The 25,933-nt window shown below is 38.6% G+C and overlaps 2 protein-coding genes across 12 annotated transcripts in view; both read left to right on the top strand.

The window, feature by feature from the left end:
* The window catches only part of TMEM62 (transmembrane protein 62), a 33,988-nt gene extending 17,355 nt beyond the window's left edge, over nucleotides 1-16,633 (top strand). For 3 of the 6 annotated variants that reach the window (XM_058738006.1, XM_058738002.1, XM_058738003.1), the window contains 6 exons: nucleotides 1,179-1,338; nucleotides 6,516-6,629; nucleotides 8,495-8,579; nucleotides 10,083-10,187; nucleotides 12,152-12,270; nucleotides 15,764-16,630. In XM_058738006.1, coding sequence (XP_058593989.1) covers nucleotides 1,179-1,338; nucleotides 6,516-6,629; nucleotides 8,495-8,579; nucleotides 10,083-10,187; nucleotides 12,152-12,270; nucleotides 15,764-16,090 — 910 coding nt within the window. In that variant the 3' untranslated portion in view covers nucleotides 16,091-16,630. Of the gene's footprint in view, nucleotides 1-1,178; nucleotides 1,339-6,515; nucleotides 6,630-8,494; nucleotides 8,580-10,082; nucleotides 10,188-12,151; nucleotides 12,271-15,763 lie in introns of all 6 variants that reach the window. The other 3 variants (XM_058738004.1, XM_058738005.1, XM_058738001.1) reach the window with 2 other exon arrangements.
* A 131-nt stretch (nucleotides 16,634-16,764) lies between these two features.
* CCNDBP1 (cyclin D1 binding protein 1) overlaps nucleotides 16,765-25,933 on the top strand; it is a 45,292-nt gene continuing 36,123 nt past the window's right edge. For 3 of the 6 annotated variants that reach the window (XR_009264192.1, XM_058738007.1, XM_058738011.1), the window contains exons 1-9: nucleotides 16,765-16,967; nucleotides 17,144-17,203; nucleotides 17,499-17,578; nucleotides 21,021-21,102; nucleotides 21,847-21,943; nucleotides 22,123-22,196; nucleotides 22,997-23,073; nucleotides 23,395-23,675; nucleotides 24,727-24,787. Coding sequence is in view for 5 of the 6 variants with exons in the window: in XM_058738007.1 (XP_058593990.1) it covers nucleotides 16,859-16,967; nucleotides 17,144-17,203; nucleotides 17,499-17,578; nucleotides 21,021-21,102; nucleotides 21,847-21,943; nucleotides 22,123-22,196; nucleotides 22,997-23,073; nucleotides 23,395-23,675; nucleotides 24,727-24,787 (921 nt within the window). In the remaining variant the exon portion in view is untranslated. The remainder of the gene's footprint in view (nucleotides 16,968-17,143; nucleotides 17,204-17,498; nucleotides 17,579-21,020; nucleotides 21,103-21,846; nucleotides 21,944-22,122; nucleotides 22,197-22,996; nucleotides 23,074-23,394; nucleotides 23,676-24,726; nucleotides 24,788-25,933) is intronic. The other 3 variants (XM_058738009.1, XM_058738008.1, XM_058738010.1) reach the window with 2 other exon arrangements.

The raw sequence follows: 25,933 nt of genomic DNA, 5'->3' as shown, positions 1-25,933 counted from the left end.
AGATCGTGACCTGGCTGAAGTCGGACGCTTAACCGACTGTGGCACCCAGGCGCCCCATGTCTCTATGAATTTGACAACTCTAGGAACCTCATTTAAGGGGACTCATACAGTATTTGTCCTTTTGTGACTGGCTTCTTTAACATAATGCCCTAAGGGTTCCTCCCTCTCGTAGAGTGTGTCAGAATTTTTTTTGCTTTTTAAGGCTAATATTCCATTGTGTGTATATATCACATTTTGTTTATTCATCTGTTGATAGACACTTATGCTTTCACCTTTTGGCTGTTGTGAATAATGCTACTATGAACAGGGCTATACTCTGTCAAATCCCTGCTTTCATTTCTTTTGGGAATATATCTAGACATGGAATTGCTGGATCTCATGGTAATTATATGTTTAATTTTTTGAGGAACCACCATACAGTTTCCATAGCGGCTGTACCATTTTACATTCCCACCAGCAGTGCATAAGGTACCCAATTACTTTTTAAAACAGATATACTAATTTATAATGTTACCAGGCAATGTGAGTTCCAGTTTCACAGCACTCTTATCATTTTTGGATATTGTACTTTTAAAAGATGTACTAATTAATCTGGAAAAAATGGTATCATTGATTGATAGATTGATTTTTGGTCAGTAGTGACGTGAAATCTATATCTCTCAGTCAGGTTTTTTGGATAGGAGTTGGACATCTGATTTAGACATCATATTCTCTGAAAGGGCCTGGTAGCCTTAGCTCTGTTTATGACATTGTTTCCTTTGGGCAGATAACACTGGGAATCAAATGAGTGGATGTAGGATTAACATTGGATTAACAAATTGAGATGTCTAACCAATATTCTTTTCCTATATGAAAAACCAGGACTTCAAGCAGTTTATTCAGAAAGAACTTGGGATCTACTGCAGATTTATTTGTCAAAAGAAAATTGATTTTCCTTCCTAAAACATACAAGAATAGTTTCTAGCTTCTCACCAACTCAGGTTTGCTTAGTTACACAACTCCAAGAGCCATGATTCAGAAAGCCACTAGATCTTGGGACTAGCAGTCATACGAATGGTTATACAGTGTGATGGTTCTGCCTACATTTATATAATTTCAGGTTATAATAGGGTTATTCTCCTTTCTAAGTATAGTGATAAGTCTCTAAAACCACATGCTTATGTATTTTCTCATTTTAGAGTCTTGGCTTTTTCCTTATCCTCCATTACTTCTGTCACAGTTAAGATTGATGGAATCCATTTAGGGCAAGCTATTCATTTGTCTGGTCCTATTTTCATACTGAAGTGGAACCCAAGAAACTACAGTAATGGGACACATAACATAGAAGTAATTGTCCAGGTAAGTTAGTAATTTTCAACTTACTATATAAATGATTTGGCTGCAACCACACTAAGCTCTGATGTGGGTTTTTTTTTTTCCCCCAGTCAATTGATAGAGATGAAACTAAGTTAATTAAAAATTTGAATACACTAGATTTAGTGTATTCTGAAAATGGGCACTCAGGAATAATTCTGTTAGACAAAAAAATGGACTCATCAATGTGCAACTCCTGGCCATAGTCTCCCCATTTCTGAACCACAGGAAACCATTCTTTTCAACTTTGGCCAGAGTCTTTTGGTAATGGGAGCAAATTCCCCAACATACCCAAAGATAATAGAGTAAGTCGGAAAACACGGATTTATGTATCCATGCATTTGCTTGCTGTCTCCAAGTACAGGAAAATTTGTCACTGTTTTGAAAGCTCTAGGATAGAGGATTTTCTTTTTTTTTTTTTTTTTTTTTTTTTAAATTTTTTTTTTTCAACATTTTTTATTTATTTTTGGGACAGAGAGAGACAGAGCATGAACGGGGGAGGGGCAGAGAGAGAGGGAGACACAGAATCGGAAACAGGCTCCAGGCTCCGAGCCATCAGCCCAGAGCCTGACGCGGGGCTCGAACTCACGGACCGCGAGATCGTGACCTGGCTGAAGTCGGACGCTTAACCGACTGCGCCACCCAGGCGCCCCGAGGATTTTCAAGGCATCAGAGAATTTTTTTGTTTATTTGGGGAGTATACACTGATAGTATATGTAGTAACAGTCTGCCTATGTCTATTCCAATTCAGCTAGGGGGCATTTAATTCACCAGCACCTGCCAAAGTAGGAAGTGGTCACAGTTACCAAAAAAAGATCACTTTCATCAACACTGTGAAATTCTTGAGGGGATAGACTGTGCTTAGGAATTAGTTTCTGAAAAAAAAATCCTACAATTTCATGATTTGATGACAGTTTTTAACTATTTCATCTCTAATGTTAAGTCTTAGTTTGAAGATTACTATGTAATCCTTCAGGAAACACATGTAATTATTTTCATTATCTTTTTAAAAAAATTTTTTAACGTTTACTTATTTTTGAGAGTGGAGCGGCACAGAGAGAGGGAGACACAGAATCTGAAGCAGGCTCTAGGCTCTGAGCTGTCAGCACAGAGCCCGATGCAGGTCTCAAATTCACAAACTGTGAGATCATTGACCTGAGCCGAAATCAGATGCTTAACTGACTGAGCTACCCAGGCTTCCCTTTTCATTATCTTTTGTGTGTGTCGCAGAGAAGGATTTTGAATAGGGAGGAGCTATTTACTGAGCTCTTTTAAGGAGATGCTGGACACTTGGAGTTTTTTACTTAATCCATATAGCAATCCTATATGGTGGGTAGTTTTATCCCCAATTCATAGAGGAGTAAAACAAGAAAAGGCATTTTGCAATGCCACCCATCTTTGAAGTGTTGTGCTTAGGAGGAAGAAGAAACTCATAGGGAGAATGTGGAAGGGACTGATGGCTTGGATGAACTCTTTTTTTTTTTTTTTTAAGTTTTTGAAAAATTTATTTTGAGAGAGAGAGAGCAGGGGAAGGGCAGAGAGAGAAAACCCCAAGCAGGTTCAGCACTGTCAGCATGTAGCTGGGCACAGGGCTCCATCTCACGAATTGTGATATCATGACCTGAGCTGAAATCAAGAGTCAGATGCTTAACTGACTGAGCCATCTAGGTGCTCCTGGGATGAACTCTTAATGTCCTTCCTACTAGAAGTTGGATCATTTAAAGAAAACCTGAGGTACAAGAAAAAACCTGAGGTACCTAGAATAAATTATTCCCTGTCTTTACAATTAGGCAAGAGAAGTAGGAGTGGCCATAGAAGACCTCACTGTAGGAGTGAAGAATCCCCTAATCCTTGGATTGCCTCAGAACCCCAGCTTCTATAGTGTTTTGAGGAAAAAAAACATAGCTCATGTTCCCTGAAACGTTTCTGGCTGCTTAGTTAAATCCTTAGTAAAAATATGAAATTAAATATACATTTTATATCTTTAATATTTCTTATTGAGGTATAATTCATATACAAAAAAAACTCTATATATTTAAAGAGAATAATTTGGTGACTTCCTTGACCATTACTACAATCAATACAATATATCACCCTCAGAAGTTTTCTTGTGTTCTTTTGCAGCTGTCTTCCTTCTACCCTCATTTCCAGGAAACCACTGATCTGTTATAGATTAGTTAAAAGATTAGCCTAGTACCGATTAGACCTTTAGATCACTTCTTAGTGTGGTTCCTGAATTAGTAGCATCAGCACCACCTAGGAACTTGTTAGAAATGTAAACTCCCTGGGCGCCTGGGTGGCTCAGTTGGTTAAGCGTCTGACTTCAGCTCAGGTCATGATCTCACGGTTTGTGGGTTCAGCCTGCGTCATGCTCTGTGCTGACAACTCAGAGCCTGGAGCCTGTTTCTGATTCTGTGTCTCCCTCTCTCTCTGCCCCTCCCCTGCTTGCACTCTGTCTGTCTGTCTCTCTCTCTCAAAAATAAGTAAATGTGAAAAATTTAAAAAAAAAAAAAAGAAAAGAAAAAACTTTCATGTCCCATACCAAACCTCTGAATCAAATTCTGGACATGGGACCCAACAATCTGTTTCAACAGTCCATCCAGGTGATTCCAATGTGCACTAAAGTTTGAGAATCAGAAGTTTAGATTATTGTGCCTACTTTGCCAACTGAAAGAATAGACTCCAGAAATCTCTAAATTAAAGAAAACTTGGGCTTTAAAACAACTTGTAACTTAAAATAAGAACATTTTGAGCAATAAAAGTTTGATAAACATGAGTGCAAGTTCTTTTTGCTATTTTAAAACTTTTTTATGATGGGAAAATTTTTAAATATATGCAAGAGATAATACTATAATGAATTCCCATGTATCCATTAGCTGACTTCAACAGTTATCAACTCATGACCAATCTTATTTCATCTATACCCCACCTACTTTACTCCTCCCTACACCATGATAGTATTCTATCTGTAACATGACAGCATGTGTCCCTAAAAGATAAGAATTATTTTTTAATGTAACCATAATACCATAACACACCTGAAAAATCTATAGTAATTCCTTAATATCAAACTATCCAGCCTGTGTTCAGTTTTCCCAATTAATCATATATATGTGAATATATATATTGTATTTGGTTGGCTCAAATCAGAATTTAGACAAGGCTCAAATCCTGAATTTAGCTGATTTGTCTCTTGAGTTCTTTTTTCATCTACAGGTTCCCCTCTCTTATCTCCTTGTTATTTTTTATTTTTCCTTACGATTTCTTTGCTTTGGAAACTGGATCTTCTATCCTGTAGAGTTTCCTCTATTCTAGATTTTGGCTGTTTACATTCATGTATCATTCAGCATGTTCCTCCATCCCCTCTAGTTTCTATAACTGGTAGTTAGATTTAGGGGTTGATCACATTTGAGTCTGTTTTATGGCAGGAATACTTCATTTGGTGTTTTATGCTTTTTTTAAAAAAGTTTTTTTAACGGTTATTTGTTTTTGAGAGAGAGAACGTGCACGCTCGCAAATGGGGGTGGGGCAGAGAGAGGGAGACACAAAATACAGAGCAGGCTCTAGGCTCTGAGCTGTCAGCACAGAACCCAACACAGGACTCAAACTTGCAGGCCGGGAGATCATGAACTGAGTGGAAGTTGGATGCTTAACCAACAGAGCCATCCAGGCACCCCTGATGTTTTATGCTTTTATCAGAAGCCTATGAGACCTGGTTTCTCTCTTTTAGTATTGTTAAGATTGGCCATTTTATTCAGGTGTTGTTAACTTTATCCAGCAACTGTTATGTTGATAAATAACTAACAACCAGCCTGGGGCAGGTATGAAGGAGGAACCCTGATTTGTAATATTTCTCTGATTTATTCCAATTTCCATAGTATAAATATTTTTACCATAGCTGGTTTTAAGCTACTAACATGTCATCTGGCCTGCAAATTTCCTGAAAATTTAACAGTTGGCTTTTGTGAGCCTGTCAAGCCAGCTTGAGCACACTGCTGGCTTCTCCCTCCACTCATTATGAAGTACCTAATCAGCTTTTCACTGAAGGATTTCTAGCAGCTGTTGATGGCCTTGGTCTAGATGAAATGTAGATCCATTATTTCATTAGAGTTATAAAATGGTGGTATTCAAATTGCCACTCCTTGTAAAATTAGTATTAATTTGAATGGTTCCCTAAAGAAAAGATCTAGAAGTCCATAGGGAAAGGTGGGTTACATTCTAAATTCTTCCCCCCACCCTCCCTTTTCTAAACCAGTTTTAAAGGTAATGAGTTGCTTTTCTAGCATCTTCCAAAGGCAACCAAAATTATCTTTTACATTCAGCATCATTATGAATTCAAGGTTTAAAAATATATATATATATTTATATATATCTGGTATGTTTCAATCCATTGCATTTATTCTTGTTAATGCTCAAATTATTCCAACTTTGGTTAGTGGGAGCCTTTCCAGGTTGACCACTAAGTACTTTGATAAAATCCTAGTAGTCTTTGTTAGTTTTCTTACTCTCTGGCATGAAGATATTCTAAACTCTTCCTGTGTATTTCTTGTTTGAGGACTGGAATCAGGGGTGCCTGGTTGGCTCATTCAGTGAAGCATTCCACTCCTGGTTTTGGCTCAGGTCATGATCTCACTGTTTGGCAGTTCGAGCCCTGCATCTGGCTCTATGCTGACAGGGAGGAGCCTGCTTGGGATTCTCTCTCCCTCTCTCTCTCTGCCACTCTCCAGCACTCCCAATGTCACATACACACACACACAATAAATAAATAAACTTAAAAAATAAAAGAAAAAGAACTGGAATCAACTATTTCCTTATAGTGAGAAATTTTATTTTTGAGACTACAATCTGGGCACTAACTCAGCTAGATCATTGCTTTGGGGTTGTTACTATTTTTAGGCCTTTTCAGTGAGCAGAGGGAAAATACATATTTTTCTTTAAGAGAAAATACATTGTGAGTACATGCTGATATTCCCAATTTAAATCTAGAATTACAGGCATTAAAATAAGTTATATTTAAAGTGCTTATAGGAAGAAGCAAAAATAAATGAAAAAATGTAGCTTTGTCAGAGATAACTGACAAAAGTTACTGGAAACTTAATCTTGGAACATTGTACATATTTAAATGTGCCTAAGAGTCACTTCTCTGCTTTCCTTATAACTAGGATTCTGCTGGGAGAAGTAAGAGTGTTCACCACATATTTTCTCTTCAAGAGGGTATTCATCTCAGATTTGATCCCCTGGCATCATTTATTCTCCTTACTGACCATGGCATCGTGGTAAGTAAATTCAACTTGAGATTAGATTCGGTCCAATCTAGTGGTAGGTCCAAAGTCGTCATATAATCATGTAATGAGAAAGATGGATCAATAAAACTAAGTTGTTTGTCTAGAAGAATGAAATTCTTTAAAGTTGATTTGAATTAAAAGAAGCAGAGGCATTGACAACTAATACCTGTTTGGGAACCTGGTTCTAACCACTACCATAAAACCAGGATAACTAAGGGAACTACAGGAACTGCATAAAATTGGATTAAGGATCTTTTAAAAATAATATTTATTTCTACATAAATAATATATGCTTAATGTAGAAAACTTGGAAAATTTAGAAATAAAGTAAAACCAGCCCACATTACTCATCATACTACCTATTATAGCCATTGTATTTGTCATTATGATACTCTTTTTTTCTCATATAAATTTTGTATATGAGTCTTTAATATAAAAAGGTAATTTCTATTCTCTTTTGCTAATTTTTTTTCCACTAATGAATTTGTTATGACTATTTTCTGACATCAACTTACATTTTATAACATCATGTTTTTTGTCATAAATATACCTTTACTTAGCCATTTACCTCTTGTTGGACATTTGGTTCCAATATTTCCCTCTACTATATAAATGCTGCTTGCAACTAAAAACTATATTAGTTTTTTGGGATAAATTCCTAGAAGTGAATTGTTAGATAAAAGAGTGGACACATTACTCTTTATACTTTCTTATATAATTACACAAATTATTTATTAAATTCATCATTTTTCATCTATCTTCCCTCATTAAAATATAATCTCCATGAGGGCAGGGGTCTTTGTCTGTCTGATGCCTAACACAGAGTAGGCCCCCAGATAAATATTTCTTGGATGAATAAAAGGGTATTTTTAAAATAGTCTTAAAAAATTAAAAAAAAAAAAGTTTTTCATATGCACTGTTAAATTGTCTTCCAGAGAAGCTTGGCAATGTATCCTCTTTTTCCCTTAGATCTCACCTGTCCCAGGTACTGACAAAAAACACGACAAAAGACACACTCTACAGTGTTGAGAAGAAAATTCAAGCCTCTTTTAATTTCACCTTCCAGACATATATAGCTTTACTATATATCTTCACAGACTTACAATGTAAATTTATTATTATTTTAATTTACTTTTATTACTTGTGTGATTAAGCTTTTTAGAAATATGACTAATTAGCATTTGTATCTCATTTTTACAAGTTTTTTGTGTGTCATTTATTTTTCTTTGGGGATCTTTAATTGTCACCTAGATCCAGCTTTGAAAACTTTGATGTACTTCTGAGTCACCAGGGAACATGAGTAAGAGACAGGTTCTGATTTAGTAGGGCTGAGATAGTGCCTGAGATTCTGCATTGCCAACAGGCACAGGGGGATCCCAATGATGATCTGGGGTCCACCATACTTTGAGAAACAAGAACCTAGATTATGTCTCTTCACTGTGAGTTAATCTCCAAGTGAATGCTGTCTTGTTGGAGAAAGCTAAAGAAACTGCAGTCTCAGTTCACTCAGCCTGCAGTGCACTGTGCACTGTTTTTCTTTATTCTTATAAAACATATTGTACTTCGGGTACAGTGAAGGTGGACTGTTTTAATTTGATCACTTCGCATAACTATAAAACTACCATGTTTCAATATGGGTCTAACTATCCAAATTCTGAAAGAGTAATGCTGAGGCAATCTATAATTTTCTTTTTTGATGGATCAGTTGTTTTGATTCTCTTTGGTCGTATACTTTTCTTATATAGTTATTTCTGGTAGTGATGTCATTTCCACTTTTGTTAATGAGGCCATTTTAAAAACCTTAAATGAAGTTGCACCTCTGTATCTGTTTCACATTAACGTTGATTTCTCTGCAGGCCCGGGTCCTTTTTGTGATGATTGTGTTGGTCCAGCTCACCATTCTCATTACTTTTAGGTGTCAAGGATATCCAGAGCATAAAGGTAGTCATGGCTCCTTTTATTCTTAGGAGACTTCATTTTATTTTTTTATTTTTTTTATTAAAAAAATTTTTTTTTAATGTTTATTTATTTTTGAGACAGAGAGAGACAGAGCATGAATGGGGGAGGGTCAGAGAGAGAGGGAGACACAGAATCCGAAGCAGCCTCCAGGCTCTGAGCTGAGCACAGAGCCCGATGCGGGGCTCGAACCCACGGACCGTGAGATCATGACCTGAGCTGAAGTGGGACACTTAACCGATGGAGCCACCCAGGCGCCCCAGGAAACTTCATTTTAAAGTGTCATATAATGTGCTCACCACCACCAATATAAATACCAACATAAATTGTCTTTGCCTGAGCTCTGTGAGGTGCAGTCTTCAAACTTACACGTTTTCCACACTACTTGATCTTTTTTAAAAAATTCAGGTTTTTGGTGCTACATTGCAATAATATGAAGCTCAACCAGAATCGGGGGGGGGGGGGATATCACAATATAGCTCAAAATGAGCACACATCTCTGCCAAATATTGAAGATCCTCCACAGTCAGATCCTATCTAATTAGCCATATCTTCAACCAGTTACCTATATTTTAGCCTGGATAATTTTTCACTGTTCTCTACACATACCATATTCATTTCTGCTTCTGGGCTTTTGCCTATGCTATTATCTCTAATTCATTTTTCTAAACTTATCTAAATCTTAGCTTCCTTTAGGGCTCACCTCAAACCCTCTTTTTCATACAATTTTCTCCATTCCAGATCATAATGAAGTCTTGTTTCTTTGAATCCCTATCGTCCTTCCTGAAAATTAATGCTGTAGTTGGTCAGTCACCTTGCTTATGTAACCACTGCAAATGTATATACACTTTCTCCTCCCTTGAGGATCTGTGGTCCTTTAGTCTGTGGCCACAGAATGGGCCTTCTCTGTGTGAAGCCCAAACACTTGGCACTTTTGGCACTATATTTTAAGAGAAGTTAATTTGAAGAGCTTTAGAGATCTCTTTCAAATGGAGTAAGAGGATAGCTGTGAGTTAAGAGCTGTGTCACATATGGGAGAGGAGTATTAGATATTCATACTTAATATTAGACTGGAGAAATTTTGATATTTCTTTGGTATACTTTTGATATCTTTTCATATATCATTTGGAAGTGTGTACATTTGGATACTAAATTCCACAGAAAACAGAGACTTGTCATACTTTGAGCATAGCAGTATATTTCAAACCTACATGTTTAATCATGGAAAAAGGTATGTGCACATGCATATGTGTGCATGTGTGCACATGTGTGTCTCACAGCTATACCATTGCTTTGAACTTCCTACGTTCTACAATTCTAAGTGAACCGGCTTATCAGAATTCTCGCCAACTTCTGAATTTAAAGTGGCGTCATCTGTATAGTTACCATATAACAAAAGATTTGCTGAATGTATAATTGTCCATGGAAGTCTTCTAGAAAATGAACTGTATGTGTGCTTACTGGGTTTTTCAAATTTATTCTGTTTAGGGTCTCCAGGATTTATAAATTTGGCCTCATTTTCCCTCCACGTCTTGAGCAAACTAAACATCTTCTACTATTCTGTGTTGCTGCTAACCCTATATACAGCACTGGGTAAGTCAATTAGGAAACTTGAGATTGTGGAGAATTCTGCCATATATGGAGAATTTTGACAATAGAGTCATTTAGGCTCTTGAGAACGTAATGAACAGCACATAGTTTCTGTATAAATCATTTCCTGGAACATGGTCTTAGGAAATAAAGTTCTTTCTTATAAAGAACATTTAGTTGACACCGAGTTAACTTAAGCTGAGAAGACCGTTAAGGAACTAGTGTGTAGAGAGCAACCTTCTTTGACTACCTTAAACTTTTATCCTTTATTTCATCACACTTTTTATTCCCTTTATTATCATCATAATGATAATCATAATGATTATCTTCTGAGTTAATCATCTCTTCTCTCATTAGAATATCCATTGAGGTCCTAATCTGTCTTGTTCAGTGCTCTATGCCCAGCGCTAAGCACAATGTGTTATATATATAGTTCGATGAATATTTAGTAATGTGTGGCTCTTAAACAGTCAGCTCAAAAAAGAAAGAAACTGAGATGAGCAGTGAGTTCAGGCATATCCGAGTTATTCTGTTATATTATTATAACCAATACTTAGCCACTTAGGGAAACAGAAAACACTGTGAATCTCTTTTTAAAGCTTTTTACTGATGTTCCTTAGTGACTAAAAGTCAATTCGGAGTAGATTAGCCTACTTGTTACTTAGTCTTGTGCTTTTATTTGACCTCAGGACTTTTCTTTGCTCACTAGTAAACTCCCACCAGAGAACAGAAAGTAGTTAAATTAAAAAATATATAACACTTTAGAATTCTGTGTAACAAACTATGGCAGATGGTCCTTTGGAGGTCAGTTTCCTTGTTCTAAGCTAGGTTGAAGCTATTTTAGACACTTGTCTTGCACTAGAAGGTAAAGCAAGTGATTTGGTTCCTGGCTGTAAAAGAAAACATTAAATGGGCTGAATTTTGCTCCATGTTTAAAAGTTGAAACTTGCAGGGAAAACTTTTTTAGACTCTGTATCCATTGGAGGTTAAATAATATACATCTGAAAAAATTACCTATGACTTTTTAAAGCTGAACTCTAATATTACCAGCAAATGATGGTATTTGCATTTTGAGAACGGAAGTCTTGACTGTCCATTAATCATTCTTGACAATATAGTAGTTCCAGAAACCTACACACTGAGAAGGACAAGTAAATAATAGGGCAGAGAGAAAAGTCATTCTGACATTCTAAATGAAAAGCAAGTTAAATTTTGTACATGTTAACCTTGAATGTGTAGTTGATGTACAAAGTAATGGCTTGGGTCAGCAAGTAAAGGTCAAAATACATTCATTAATATTAATAAAAAGAGAAGAAGTGCATTTTAGAAAGATCAAAGTGGTTGAAGTTTATTGCTTAAAGGAGTAAATAGTAGTTACCTAGAAAATTAGTTCCCATACGTCTTTGCTTCTTAAAGGAAATGGTAATGCATTATATTAGGTTACTATTGCAACAGAATCTTCTAAAGTTTCTGAATGTACTCCAATGTGTTTCTGGAATCTATTCAGGTACGGCATGTACTCAGACGATTTTATAATTAGACAATTACGGAGCAAAGGAGCAAATGGTTGGCTAGCTAGGACATAGGGTACAACATAGAGATTAGCAAAGAAAAAAAGCTATGCCGGTACAATGCTTCTAAATTTCTTTTTTACATTTATTTATTTATGAGAGACAGAGCACAAGTCGGGGAGGGGCAGAGAGAGGAGACACAGAACCCAAAGCAGGCTCCAGTCTCTGAGCTGTCAGCACAGAACCCAACACGGGGCTCAAACTCACAAACGGTGAGATCATGACCTGAGCCAAAGTCGGATGCTTAACCGACTGAGCCACCCAGGCACCCCACTAGTACAATGCTTATAGATGACTACTCTCACACTTATTATTCCCATAAATGCACCTCGTGATGTATATAATCATGATCACAGTTATTTAATCTTCTGCTTTCCTGTCCATTGCCTCTTTCAGGACCATGGTTTGTTGGTGAAATCATTGAAGGCAAGTTGGGTTGCTGCTTTTCCTTTGGGATCTTTGTTGATGGACATTTCCTACAAGGCAGCCTAACATTTATAGTTGGAATTCTGCAGGTAAGAAGTCAGAAATGGAATTTTAAAACATCTTGGCTTTTTGGACTAATTGCATAACAGTTTTGAATTAAATCCAGTCTCAAACACTATAGATCATATTTTCTAATTTACTGGCAGGGTAATCTTTAATATTTGTTGTTTTATTTGTTTTTGAGTGCTTCTTAAGCTCGCTGTTCCACTACTCTCTAATAAACATCTAAAATACATTTTGCAGTCAGGGTTTCTAAAAAGTGAAATAGATTTTTGTTTTTGTAGTTTGTTTTACTGTGTTTTTCTATTGATAAAAAATGAAATATGGGACTTATACTAGAATAAATATAAGTAAACCAAAATTGATTATGGTAATGAAGAAGGAAAATGTTTTAGAAGGAAGAAAGGAAAAATAGACACACACAAAATGGGTTAATTATCCCATGGAAGCTGCACTGGGTAAGAACTAGGCCTAGGCTTTTTAGTGATGTCTTAGCAGCATACTTGTTTGGGAAAACATTGATAGGTTAGGTTTACATTTGGATTAAAATTCCTTTAAAGCAAACACACAAATAAAAAACTGACCTGTAGCAAATCTCTGTATATAGGTTTGAAAAGTATTTACCTATTTATTTATTTTATTCACCTAATGGGACTAAGGTACTAAAATCTCAAATGATGATCTCATGTTTGGGAAGAGATCCAAAAACATTGTTAAAAAGGAGTTAACAGCCTCATAACAGGGCAATAAAGCATAATCAGCAGGATTATAGACAAAGAGGGAAGACTTCTGCCTAGTAAACACTGACCAAAGACCACAACATTCTTGGTATAGCAGTATTTTATTTTATTTTATTTTATTTTATTTTATTTTACTTAATTTTTTTAGGTTGAAGTATTTATTCTTTTTAATATAACTTATTGTCAAATTGGTTTCCATACAACCCCAGTGCTCATCCCAACAAGTGCCCTCCTCAATGCCCATCACCCACTTTCCCCTCTCTCCCACCCCCCATCAACCCTCAGTTTGTTCTCAGTATTTAAGAGTCTCTTATGGTTTGCCTCCCTTCCTGTCTGTAACTTTTTTTCCCCCTTTCCCTCCCCCATGGTCTTTGGTTAAGTTTCTCAAGATCCACATATGAGTGAAAACATATGGTATCTGTCTTTCTCTGACTGACTTATTTCACTTAGCATAATACCCTCCAGTTCCATCCACGTTGCTGCAAATGGCCACATTTCATTCTTTCTCGTTGCCAAGTAGTATTCCATAGTATATATAAACCACACCTTTTTTATCCATTTATCAGTTGATGGACATTTAGGCTCTTTCCATAATTTGGCTATTGTTGAAAGTGCTGCTGGTATAGCAGCATTTTATGTGTGCATAGGTCCCGAGTCTGGTTCAGTTCTCTTTTATGTATTATTACATAAATACGTAAGGAGGCTGTCTCTCAGGAGTACTCTTACAACAAGTAAAACCTGAGCCTTACTAAAAGGTGGTGTTTATATTCATATTTTAATAAATAGTACACTAATACTGGATTTTATGTATCATGTAGGCCTGTGGCTCCCAAACCTGTTATCCCTACCCTTGACTTGTTCTCTGCACTTCAGGTGCCTATATATCCAACTGCCATTTCACATCTTTCCTTAAATCTCTAGCAGCCATCCTCAATATTACATGTCTAATAGGAACTTTAGTTTCTACCCCAAACCTGTTCCTCCCTCATTTCTTTCCAATTTCAATAAATGGCTCCACCATTTACCTAGTTTTTCTAGAATGTATCCTTAATTTTTCCCTTTCCTTGTAATATGCTGTATTAATTCATTAGCAAGTAATCCCTTGTTTGATCTCCCTTCAATGCATATCTTGAATCCATCAATTCTTTCCATCTCTGTTACTACCACACTAATCTAACTCATAATTATTTCTTGTCTGGGCTACTGCAGTGACCCTCAGGCTAGTCTTCCCACTGCTGCTTTTGCCTCCCTACTGTCAGTTTGCCACACAGTGTCCACTGTTGTCCTTTCAAAAGCTTAATCAGCTCACTCCTGAGCTTAAAGACCTTTAAGCAGAGTCGTGACATGATCTTGGTCCCGCTGACTGCCCTAATTTCCATCCCGCTCATCATGTTCCATGTTCGTGGGCCTTAAATAGGCTAAGACCTCTCCCACCTCAGGGGTTTACATTTGTGTCTTCTGCCTGGAATGCACTTCATTCCCCTGAGTCATTCCTGTTCTTCAGGCCTCAGCAAACCCATCTCTCAGTTACCCTCTTGTGACCCAGTTATTTCCTTCATTGAATTTATCACAATCTATAATGATTATTTTTTTGGTCTCCCTCTCTCTCTCTCTCTCTCTCTCTCTCTCTCTCTCTCTCTCTGTTAGAGTGTAAGCTCTATGATGCATCCTTTCTAAGTTGTTCACCACTGTGTCCTCAGCCTAGAGCCTATCACAGTGCCTGCCATGTATTGGGAGCACAGTAATTATTTGGTGAATGAATGAATGAATCACACGGCAGCTAAATTTGAATTATAACTTAAATCTTCTGATTCGCATTCCAGTATTCAGCATGCTACTTCAATTAAAAATACATGGGGCGCCTGGGTGGCTCAGTTGCTTAAGCATCCAACTCTTGATTTCAGCTCAGGTCATGATCTCACTGTTCATGAGATTGAGATCCATGTTGGGCTCTGAGCTGACAGCACAGAGCCTACCTGGGATTCTTTCGCTCCCTTGCTCTTTCCCCCTCCCCACTCATCCCCTCTTTTCCTCCCCCCCCCACCCCAAATAAATAAATAAACTTTTAAAATACAGAGATAATGGGGGAACCTGACTGGCTCAGGTTGTGGAGCATGCAACTCTTGATCTTGGGGTCATGAGTTTGAGCACCATGTGTGGTGTAGAGTTTACTTTAAAAAAAAAAAAAAAAAGAATAGGGCTCCTGGGTGGCTCAGTCTGTTAAGTGTCTGACTTAGGCTCAGGTCATGATCTCATGGTTTGTGGGTTTGAGCCTCACGTCAGGCTCTGTGCCGACAGCTCAGAGCCTGGAGCCTGCTTCGGATTCTGTGTCTCCTGCTCTCTGCCCCTCCCCCCACTCTCACTTTGTCTCACTCTGTCTCTCAAAAATAAATGTAAAAAAAAATTTTTTTTAAAGAATAATAAAATAAGAGATTAAAAAAAATAGTGATGCCTACGTCCCCCCTCACTCTGCTAAAAAGGAGTGTGTGTATGTATGTACATATACTCAGTTCATTTCCATCTTAAACATTACTGAGGGCTTCAACATAAATGATACCTACTTTTAAGATGAACAAAAGGATACAGGCAAATGTACAACTAACTATAAGTCACCTCTTGCTGAGTGTTATAAGCAACTGTGATTGAAGCATAAACAATCAGAGAATCAACCCCCAAGAAAGAGAGCAACATATTGTTAGGAGCCACCAATAATGTGTTAATGAGACCCGGCCCCCTAAGGTCTTGCTAATAAGATAATACCCTGTTCTGCTTCTCTTTCCAGCTGGCATTTTTTAACATCCCCTTGATGGTTTACCTGTGTTGGAGCTTGTTGCAGCGGTGCTTTGGTCACAACTTTCGGTCCCATCTCCGTCAAGGCAAATACTTGAAGGTTATACCTGTTCACCTACTTATGTTACTGCTGTACATCTGGCAGATTTATTCCTGCTATTTTCTTCATATGACATATGGCACTCTAGCTTTTTTCTTCTCCCCTTTGCGGACCTGGTTGACACTGTTGACACCTGTTATCATTCGTTGTGTGTGGACACTGAACTCTACCAAGCTTGGAACCTTCATAGCGCAGTTAAAAAGCCACTTAAGCTCCTAAAGGCCATGCCTCACCATCTGCCTATGTAGCCCAGGCCCCTGGCCCAGCAGCAGGTGGAAAGCCAGTGTTGGTGGGCAGGCTTCAGGGAGCTGCTGCACCTTGGACACCTGGGAGTTGGGGAGGATTACCCACTACTGATTCCTGCAGAATGGACTGCAGAAAAATCTCTAAATAATGCCATGATTCCTTCCTTCTCCAAGAAGGCAAAGAGTTGATTTACTTTTGTGAAGAGAAAGTCCTAATCAGGAGATCCACAGGGCAGGGGCTGGGTGTGTGAATGGTTGTATCAGAAGCCCACTGTATTTTTTACGGTTACTTCACGTAAAGTACCTAGCACAGTGTGTGGAACTCCGCAGCTGTGAAGGGTGCCACTTTAGGGGCAGGGAACCAGTGTGAACTTGGGCCCTACCCTGACTACCCTTGAGGTACTAGCTCCCAGTCTTCTTTTCCCTCGAGGTTATGGGCTCTCTGCTTCTTTAGGTGGTTTTTTCTTTTTTCTTTTTTTTTTTTTCAATCTAATCAAATAAATGAATGATGGGTAAGAACTCCGACTGAGTTTTGTGTGTGTGTAGCCCGGCCTCTGGGCGGGAGGAGGCGTGGCCGGCCCTGGGGGAGGAGCACAGGTGTGACCCGGCCTCTGGGGCGGGGTGGGTTGGTTGTTGCCGGAAACGAACCCGGGTCAGTGACTCCCGGAAGTAGAACGCCCACAAGCAGAGCGGCTCGGCAGCTTCCGTGGCCGCCTTTGGAAGTTCCAGGCAATCTTCTGAGATGGCGAACGCAGCCGCGCCTACAGCGGCGGTCCCCACCCTAGCTCCGCCTTTGGAGCAGATCCGGCACTTGGCAGAGGAGCTGCGGCTGCTGATACCTGGAGTGCGGGGTGAGCTGATGCCGTTGGGACGGGCGACGGCAGGGGCGGGCTTGGTTAGGGAACAGGCCGACTGTGGCGCCGGCGGGGGCGGGGACACGGGTGGAGAAGGTGGGGGCCGGGAGTGGCCTCGCTTATCTCTGCTCTTCCTTTTGCCCCTCGCCGGGCCCGCGTGCCACACCCACTAGTCGGCGAAGCCCTGGAGACCACCAAGGAGTTTAATCCTGAGACGTTTTGGAGGAGACTCAGTGAGTGCCTCTCCTGTTGGGGACTTGGATTTTTCATCCCTTCCTGTGTCCTAGCCCTTTTTCCCTCCCGCTTTTGCCCTGCCGCATCCTCTCGGTGGGGATACCTCACCTTCCTCATCCTGAGCACTTAGGAAGTTGGAATATAAAACATAGATTTGGGGAGGTGTTTTTGAGGCTTCTCAGCCGATAAGGATTGAGAGGAAACGCATCATCCGCAAAGTCCCTGCTGCAGCTGCAGCTGCGGGCTTATCTTTTTGGCACTAACATGTTGGCTCCAGCCTCTGTCATCCCACAGATGAGGCAGCTGTGAACGTGTCAAGGGAAGCTACGACTCTGACCGAAGTCTTCTCTCATCTTCCACTGCCCTCTCCACAGGTGGGCTTTACTTGTTGGAATTTTTGTGCTGCCCCGTTATTCATTAGGAATCCAATCATTTTCTTTCCACCTTTTGCACTCAAGCCAGGTGTGGGGATTTATTTCCCACACCTGTTAAATAAGATGGCAGTTGTCACCTCACAGGATTGTTGTGAAGACCAAATTGCCAAGTGCCTTCCTTACCTGGACTAGGCAGATCTTCTAAATAGGTATTGGTTCAATCCGAAATTCATCCTGGTGATTTCCTTTCTGATATGTATATATTTTTTTAAGCACTTGCTGTTTGCTAGGTGTTTTCACATCCATGATTCCCATCTGACAGCTGAGTAAGCAGGCTTATAGGCTCAGGTAAATAAGCAGTGGAGCTAGGATTTAAATTAGGGTCTATCTGATGTCTAAACCACCTTTTCTGTTATACTACACAATACTCTTTTTATATTGAATTACTTTTTATATTTAATCAGTAACATATTAACAGTATAAATTCAGAAGATGTCAAAGTTAAGTGTGCTAAAAAGTTTATATCCCCGGTTCCTTTTGTATTGTGCCATATGTATTTGATGCATGTACACACTTACATGTATATGACTGCTTCTTTTTACACAAATGTTAGGATACCATACACACTTTTCTGGACCTTCCTTTAAAAAAAATTAACATGGCCTGCAAATTGATTTTTTTTAATGTTTATTTATTGATTTTTGAGAGAGAGAGAGAGAGAGAGAGAGAGCGCACAACCAGGGGAGGGGCAGAAAGAAAGAGAGAAACTCAGACTCCAAAGCAAGCTCCAGACCCTGGGCTGTCAGCACAGAGTCTGATGCAGGCTCAAACTCACAAAGCGTGAGGTCATGCCGTGATCGAAAGTTGGACGCTTATCCGACTGAGCTACCCAGTTGCCCTTCAAATTGATTCTTAGAAGCACATATAAAGTTGCTCAGTTCTTTGTAATGCTGCATAGTATTCAGTAGAGTTGTTATAACCATAATTTATTTAACTGGTACTTTATGTGAACATCTAAGCTGTTTCCAGCTTAGACTTGTAACTATTATAAACAATGCTGTGGTAAATTGCCTAATACAATCTTTGTGTATGCATGTATATCAGCAAAAAAAAAAAAAAAAAATCCCAGAAGTGGAATTTCTGGAGCAAGAATTTATGCATTTTTAAATAACCCCTTATTATGGAAACCAATTTGACAATAAATCTCATATATTGAAAAAAAGAAAAAGAAATTGTGGTTTATATACACATTAGAATACTACTTGGCAATGAGAAAGAATGAAATCTGGCCTTTTGTAGCAACGTGGATGGAACTGGAGAGTGTGATGCTAAGTGAAATAAGCCATACAGAGAAAGACAGATACCATGTGTTTTCACTCTTATGTGGATCCTGAGAAACTTAACAGAAAACCATGGGGGAGGGGAAGAAAAAAAAAAAAAAGGTTAGAGTGGGAGAGAGCCAAAGCATAAGAGACTCTTAAAAACTGAGAACAAACTGAGGGTTGATTGGGGTGGGAGGGATGGGAGGGTGGGTGATGGGTATTGAGGAGGGCACCTTTTGGGATGAGCACTGGGTGTTGTATGGAAACCAATTTGACAATAAATTCCATATATTGAAAAAAAAAACAAAAAAAACAAAACTGAGAATAAACTGAGGGTTGATGGGGTGTGGGAGGGAGGGGAAAGTGAGTGATGGGCATTGAGGAGGGCACCTGTTGGGATGAACACTGGGTGTTGTATGGAAACCAATTTGACAATAAATTTCATATAAAAAATAAATAAATAAATAACCCCTTATTACAAAACTGATGAAAATAAACATGGTGTTATAACCAGGTGTGTTTTATTGCCAGTTTTTCTAGAATGAGGTATACTTAATTTGGGAATCAGGTTATTTTAAAATGGCATATTCATTACCTTATTTGTTTTTCATAATAGTTTCATTTTCTTTCTCAGTCTATATATCCAGATGTTTTGAAATGAAAAAATATTCCTTTGCTGCACCTACAATGATAAACTCTCCCCCTAAATACCCTAGAGATCTATGATGAGAAAATAAGAAGTGAATTATTTGAGAGCATTTTAAAAGCTTTGTGCAAGAAAGTCAGTATTTATTTTAAGGGGAGTATGACTGTTACCTTACCTGTTGTCTCTTTTCTTTCAAATATATTTGGGATTCGCTGCTAATATTCACAGTTGATAGGATACCATGAGGAGGCAGCATGAACTATTTTTCTGTACATGCCTCTGACATTGGTTTCACTTACAGTTAAAAAGTTAGAATTTGGGGGCACCTGGGTGGCTCAGTCGCTTAAGCGTCTGACTGCAGCTCAGGTCATGATCTCACAGCTCGTGAGTTCGAGCTCCGCGTCAGTCCCTGTGCTGACAGCTCAGAGCCTGGAGCCTGTTTCAGATTCTGTGTCTCCCTCTCTCTCTCTGACCCTCCCCCGTTCATGCTCTGTCTCTCTCTGTCTCAAAAGTAAATAAACATTAAAAAAAAATTACAAAAAAAAAAAAAAAAGTTAGAATTTGGTTTTGTTTGAATTATGTGTGTTTGAATCATGATTGCTTCCTTAGGATCTTAACATGTTAGTCCTACAGAAGTATGGCTTTGTTTTTTATGTGTTTGGATGTTGAAGCAATGTCACTTGCCTCTGGTTACCCAGAGGATGAATATAAAGCTTTAAACACTTATTCTCACACATTGTACTTACCCACCATCCCAGACTGATAACAATTCATGGACTGGCCCCAATCAGTGGACCACATTTTATGTAGCACTGGCTTAGAATTTAGCGGAAAAATGAGGACAAGGAAGACAGGAGAAAGCCAGTGACTGCTTAGAAGGAAAATAGTCAACCTTGTAGAGTCCATGCTAATTTCTTTTAGGTGTGTGTGTGAGAGAGAGGGAGAGAGATCAGACACCTGGTTAATGGTCTAAGATAGGGTTGGCAGATTTTTCTGTAAAAAGCCAAACAGTAAATATTTTAGGCTTTGCAGGCCAGCTACCTAACTCTGCCCTTGTAATGTGAACACAGTTATAGATAATATGTAAATGAGTGTGGCTGTGTGCCAGTAACACTTTATTTCTAAAAACTGTCAGTGGGCCTAATTTGGCCCGTGGGCCGTAGTTGCCAACTCCTGGTCTAAGATATGGTGAATACTTCACAGCAGATCATGAGTATCTTGGGATGTAGAATATTAGGAATAAGTTTTTCCTGATGTTCCTTAATGTTTTATTGAGTTGTCAGCTCAGTCATGGGGCCAGCTAATTCCTCTCTGCTATGTGCTGAGAATAGTTCAAGGCCTAATTCAGAATAGGACTACAGAAAATGTTTATAGATGATGCTGTACAGATGTCTGCTCTCTTCTACAGCAAATGGACTGATGAATCTAATCCATTTCTTTTTTTTCATTCTGAAATTGATCCATTGCCTCATAGGAAACACAGAGGTTCTGTGAACAAGTCCGTGCTGCCATCAAGGCAATGATTGCAGTATATTATTCACTTCCCAAGAATCAGGGTAAGCCACTGTATACACATAAATGTTTGATTTATAGAGCAGATCTTTGCTAATATGACAGCTTCTGTCCTGAGACTATTACCTTTTCTTCAATTTGAGCATGTAGTATAACTTGCTCCACGTAAAATGCCCTCAAAGATAATATAATATCAGTGACCTCCATAAATAATGCTTTATGCTAAGATATGGATGCTGTGTTACCATCTTCCCTGCTTTGCCAGACTCAAAGGTTTTTAGTTTTCACTGGCTCCTCCCCCTCTAACCCATTATAACCACTATAGATGCTGGATCTATAGGGGCCTCCCCGGTCTCCTCCACCCATATGACATCACACGCTGTTTCTGAGCTCCTTTACAAGTTAAGTGACCTCCAGCCCTGCCTATAGGGTAATGCCTTGATTATAACCATGCCAAAATTATAAATGAATGCATGTCTCATGGATCTTTAGGGTTACTCAGAGATAGTTTAAACTTCAAGTGTTTCAGCCACAGTTGCCAAGGGACCATTGACCTTAATGAATGGATACATGCTGTCATGGAAGTATTTTGTTCCAGATCTCTTTTGGAGAGCACTACTCAGAAATGGTGGGAGGAGCAAGAAAAAGACATGGGGAAATACATAAGACCTGAGTTTTGTGTTGGTACTCACATTACTTTAAGTTCTGAAGGGCTTAAACTCTCAAGAAAGCAGATGGTGACTTCCAGAAAGGAGACCAGGCTGCTTAGTCTTTGGGTTTGGCTACAGGAATCACTCTGAGAAAGCTGGTACGAAGCACCACTCTGGACATCGTAGATGGCATGGCTCAACTTATGGATGTGCTTTTCATGACTCCAACTCAGAGGTAGTGATGCTACAATTGGGTTTATCAGTTAATGGGGTTCCTTGCTTCAGGGAGCGGAAAAAAAACTCATTTCAACAGCAAAGTTACTAATAGCTGAGAATGATGTCGAGCAAGATCATTCTTTTTTAGGAGAGAGGAACAGTGGTTATTGATCTATCCTTATTGATTCCTTTCCCCAGCTCAGAGAACAATGACCTTATTTCCTACAACAGTGTCTGGACTGCATGCCAGCAGGTTCCTCAGATACCAAGAGGTGGGTGAGAGTGGGAAATGGGCTGTTGACTCTGCTGGCCAAAGCAGATAGTTCTCTCATATCTAGTTTGTAGTTTTGTAGCATGTGCATATTTTAACTTACAACTTAGTGGAATGCATATAGTTTATCAGTAACATCAAAAAATAGGTATTAACATTTTTTGCCAGTCTTTTTAGCTCTTATACTTAAAAAAATTTTTTTTTAATGTTTATTTATTTTTGCGACAAAAAGAGACAGTGTGAGCAGGGAAGGAGCAGAGAGATACGGAGACACAGAATCTGAAGCAGGCTCCAGGTTCTGAGCTGTCAGCACAGAGCCTGACATGGGGCTCAAACCCACAAACCATGAGATCATGACCTGAGCTAAAGCCGGACACTTAACCAACTAAACCACCCAGGCGACCTAGTTCTCATACGTTTTTAGCCCTCTTTCTGTGGCCGTGTCTTGTTGAACAAATGTGATTTGTTCTCCTGGTCCTGCCCCAGGAGCAGTATTATGGGACACACTGAAGCCCCTATGAGGTAGTGTCAGCTGGGCCAAAAGCAGTGTTTGTCAAGAGGACCATGAAGAGGAACATCATGTTACCATTTTATTTCTTCTAGTGGTGAATGATGAAAAGCTTTTTAACTCCTCTGGTTACCCAGAGGATGAATATGAGAAAAATTTTATTAAACCACTGCTCTTGTTGACTATCCTTGGCACTCTTCTCAAATGGGAACACCATTGGTTGCCATTTGCAGACTTCACAGAATTGTTGGGTTTCTCCTCTAATTCTAGTGCTTCTGATTTTTCACTTGTAGATAACAAAGCTGCAGCCCTTTCAATGCTGACGAAGAATGTGGATTTTGTGAAGGATGCGCATGAGGAAATGGAGCAGGTGAAGGGACAACTCCATGATCATAGATGATACTATAAAGAAAGGAAATGTCCTGAGCATTAACTCAATAAGTCCCATCTTCACTCTTGGCTTTCAACTCCCATCTCCTACTACCCACACCAGTGTGTGATTTAGTACCACTCCCCTCTGTCTACTGCTGGGCAAGGGGAGTGAGAACAGGGTGCTTGAACTCTGTAGCCATTAGTGAAGTAGCTGGCTGAGGTTTGGGGATAACTCAGACATGATGCTGAAAGTGTAAAAGCCTTGGTTTTTGTTTTTTGGGGTTTTTTTGGCATTCAAATATATCATGGCATGTCTTAGGCTGTGGAAGAATGTGACCCGTACTGTGGCCTCCTGAATGACACTGAGGACAACTCTGATAACCACGGTGATGAGGAGGATGATGGGTTGGGGTATCCAAACAATCGGGACTTATATTGGTCAGAGGAGGATCAAGAGCTCATAATCCCATGCCTTGCACTGGTGAGAGCATCAAAAGCCTGCCTGAAGAAAATCCGGATCTCAGTGGCAGAGAATGGGAAGAAGGATCAGGTGGCCCAACTGGACGACATTGTGGATATCTCTGATGAGATCAGCCCTAGGTAAGCGGAATCCCCACTTGAAACATGTGAGCAGCAGCATGTGACCTCTGCTTGTGTTGTCACCTTAAGCTTTTCCCCCAGTTTTTATTTTGAACATTTTCGACCTACAGGAAAGTTGATAAAAGTATTGCATTGAACATCCATGTATCCTTCATCTATGTTCACCTGCTCACATTTTTTTCAATATTGGTTTATTTCTCAATGGATTAGATGTGCCATTTTTCTCCTGAACCATTTGAGAGTAAGTTGCAGACATCAGTGACATTTCACCCCTAAATACTTCAGCACGTATCTCTAAGAACAGACATTATTATTATATCTGCGAAATATAATGTTGAATAGAAAATAGTTACTATTCAAATGTCCCCATTTGTCTCTAAAATGTATTTTAAAGCCTTTTTTTTTTTTTTTTTTATCAAGGGGTCTGTCATAGTGTCACAGTGCATTTGGTTGTCATCTCTTGCAGTAGTCTGGTTTGGTTGTAGTCTCTTGCAACTATAACAGTTCCTATCCAGGAATCTAGGTCAGTTGTCTCACAGAATATCCAAAAATCTGGATTCATGTGATTGTCTTTTGTATGATTATAGATTATATTCAAGTTAAATATTTTTTTGGCAAGGCGATCACATATTTGAGTATTTTGTGCTTCTCATTGTATCATATTGGGCAGGTGCATAATGTTAGTTTGTCCCATTATTAGTGGTACTAAATTGCATCACTTGGGTAAAGTAATGCCCACTTGAGTGACATCCATGGATGAACTCCACAGTTATTTAATTGATGGTTTCACATCCTCCCATTTTTAACTGAATTAATCATGTCCTATCATATAGGCCAAGGGAGTTTTTCCCCCCAGATTCCTAGGGAAATGGGGTAAGTAGATATTTAGTACATATCAGTTGAATTGATTCTGGTTGCTCAATTTAAGGAATTAATAGGCATTTATGGGACATTTCTCACATTCTCTCATGCCTTAATTGTGTACTGAAAACCACCCAGTTCAGCTTTGTTCCTTTTTTTGTTAATGGTTATTTTTGCTTTCTGTCCTTAGTGTGGATGATTTGGCTCTGAGTATATACCCACCTATGTGCCACTTGACTGTGCGAATCAATGTAAGTACCAACTTGAGGGAATAGCTACTGACCTAAGTGTAGAATTTCCCTAATTACTAATATTTCCTTTAAGCTATAGGAAACATATTTATTTGTTACACTAGGATGCCAGTACAACAATAATGTCACAGTTCTTACATGTATTTCTGCCTGATAAATATTTATTGAAGTTGAATTCTAATAGCCATGAGTTCTGGTACTACTCTCTTCCATAACCTCTTGGCCAGTCACTTAGAAAACCCAAAGACCTTAGAAAATGCTACTTTGAAAAAGAAAGTTTGATTTACCACAGTACTTCAGTATCTTCTCAACCTGAAGTTGTAAATACCTGATTTCTGGTGTAGGCAAAACCAAGTGTTCCAGAAACATACTCTGTTCTAATATAAACACATTGGGTGATTTAACTACAAAAGGTCAAGCTCTTTATAAAAATCTGATTTTATTGTATTCTTTCATGTCCTGAGTCCTGTGCTAGAGAGAATTCTATTATTTTTAGAGACTCAGATTATCTCTACAGTTACTGGAAGAAGAAGTAAAACTACCAAATGGCTTATATCTTATATTCAGAATTTTCAATCCTAAAAATATTTGATAAATTAGATAGTGGAAATTAAATTCATCAAATGTATCTTCACAGTGTGCATATACCTTAAAGTAGAATAGGATCCTTTTGGGCATTAACTTCTTTTTTCACATTCACTTTTATAAATTGACTTCCCAAGAAATAAACATCATTAGCAATATGCCTTGTCAATTACTCCAAATAAAAAAAAAATTAAAAGATGTACTATATATTGGTGGCATATATATATCCTCATGTTATCTTTTTACCGGTATGCTTAAAATTCTGTACATAGAATTTTTTTAAAAAGGAACTTCAGCTGTTCCTGCTATATATTCAAAGCTATCAGCAGTTGGGACAAATTCAGGTTATATTCTTACTTTTTTCATTTTTTAAAAATTTAAAAGTATTAACAAATTTTTAAAATTTATAAAATGTTAAAGTAGCAATACTAATAAGATTTTGCTAAATAGAACAGAATCCTATAATTCTACCACCGTAATGTAACCAGAATTTTTGTTTTTGCACTTTCCTTCAAGTTTTTTTTTTTTTTCTGTTTTTTTATTACTTGAGTCTTAATATAT

Source organism: Neofelis nebulosa, chromosome 7 (genome assembly GCF_028018385.1).
Source record: "Neofelis nebulosa isolate mNeoNeb1 chromosome 7, mNeoNeb1.pri, whole genome shotgun sequence".
Lineage (NCBI taxonomy): Eukaryota > Metazoa > Chordata > Mammalia > Carnivora > Felidae > Neofelis > Neofelis nebulosa.
This window is presented reverse-complemented; position numbering and strand designations above follow the sequence as displayed.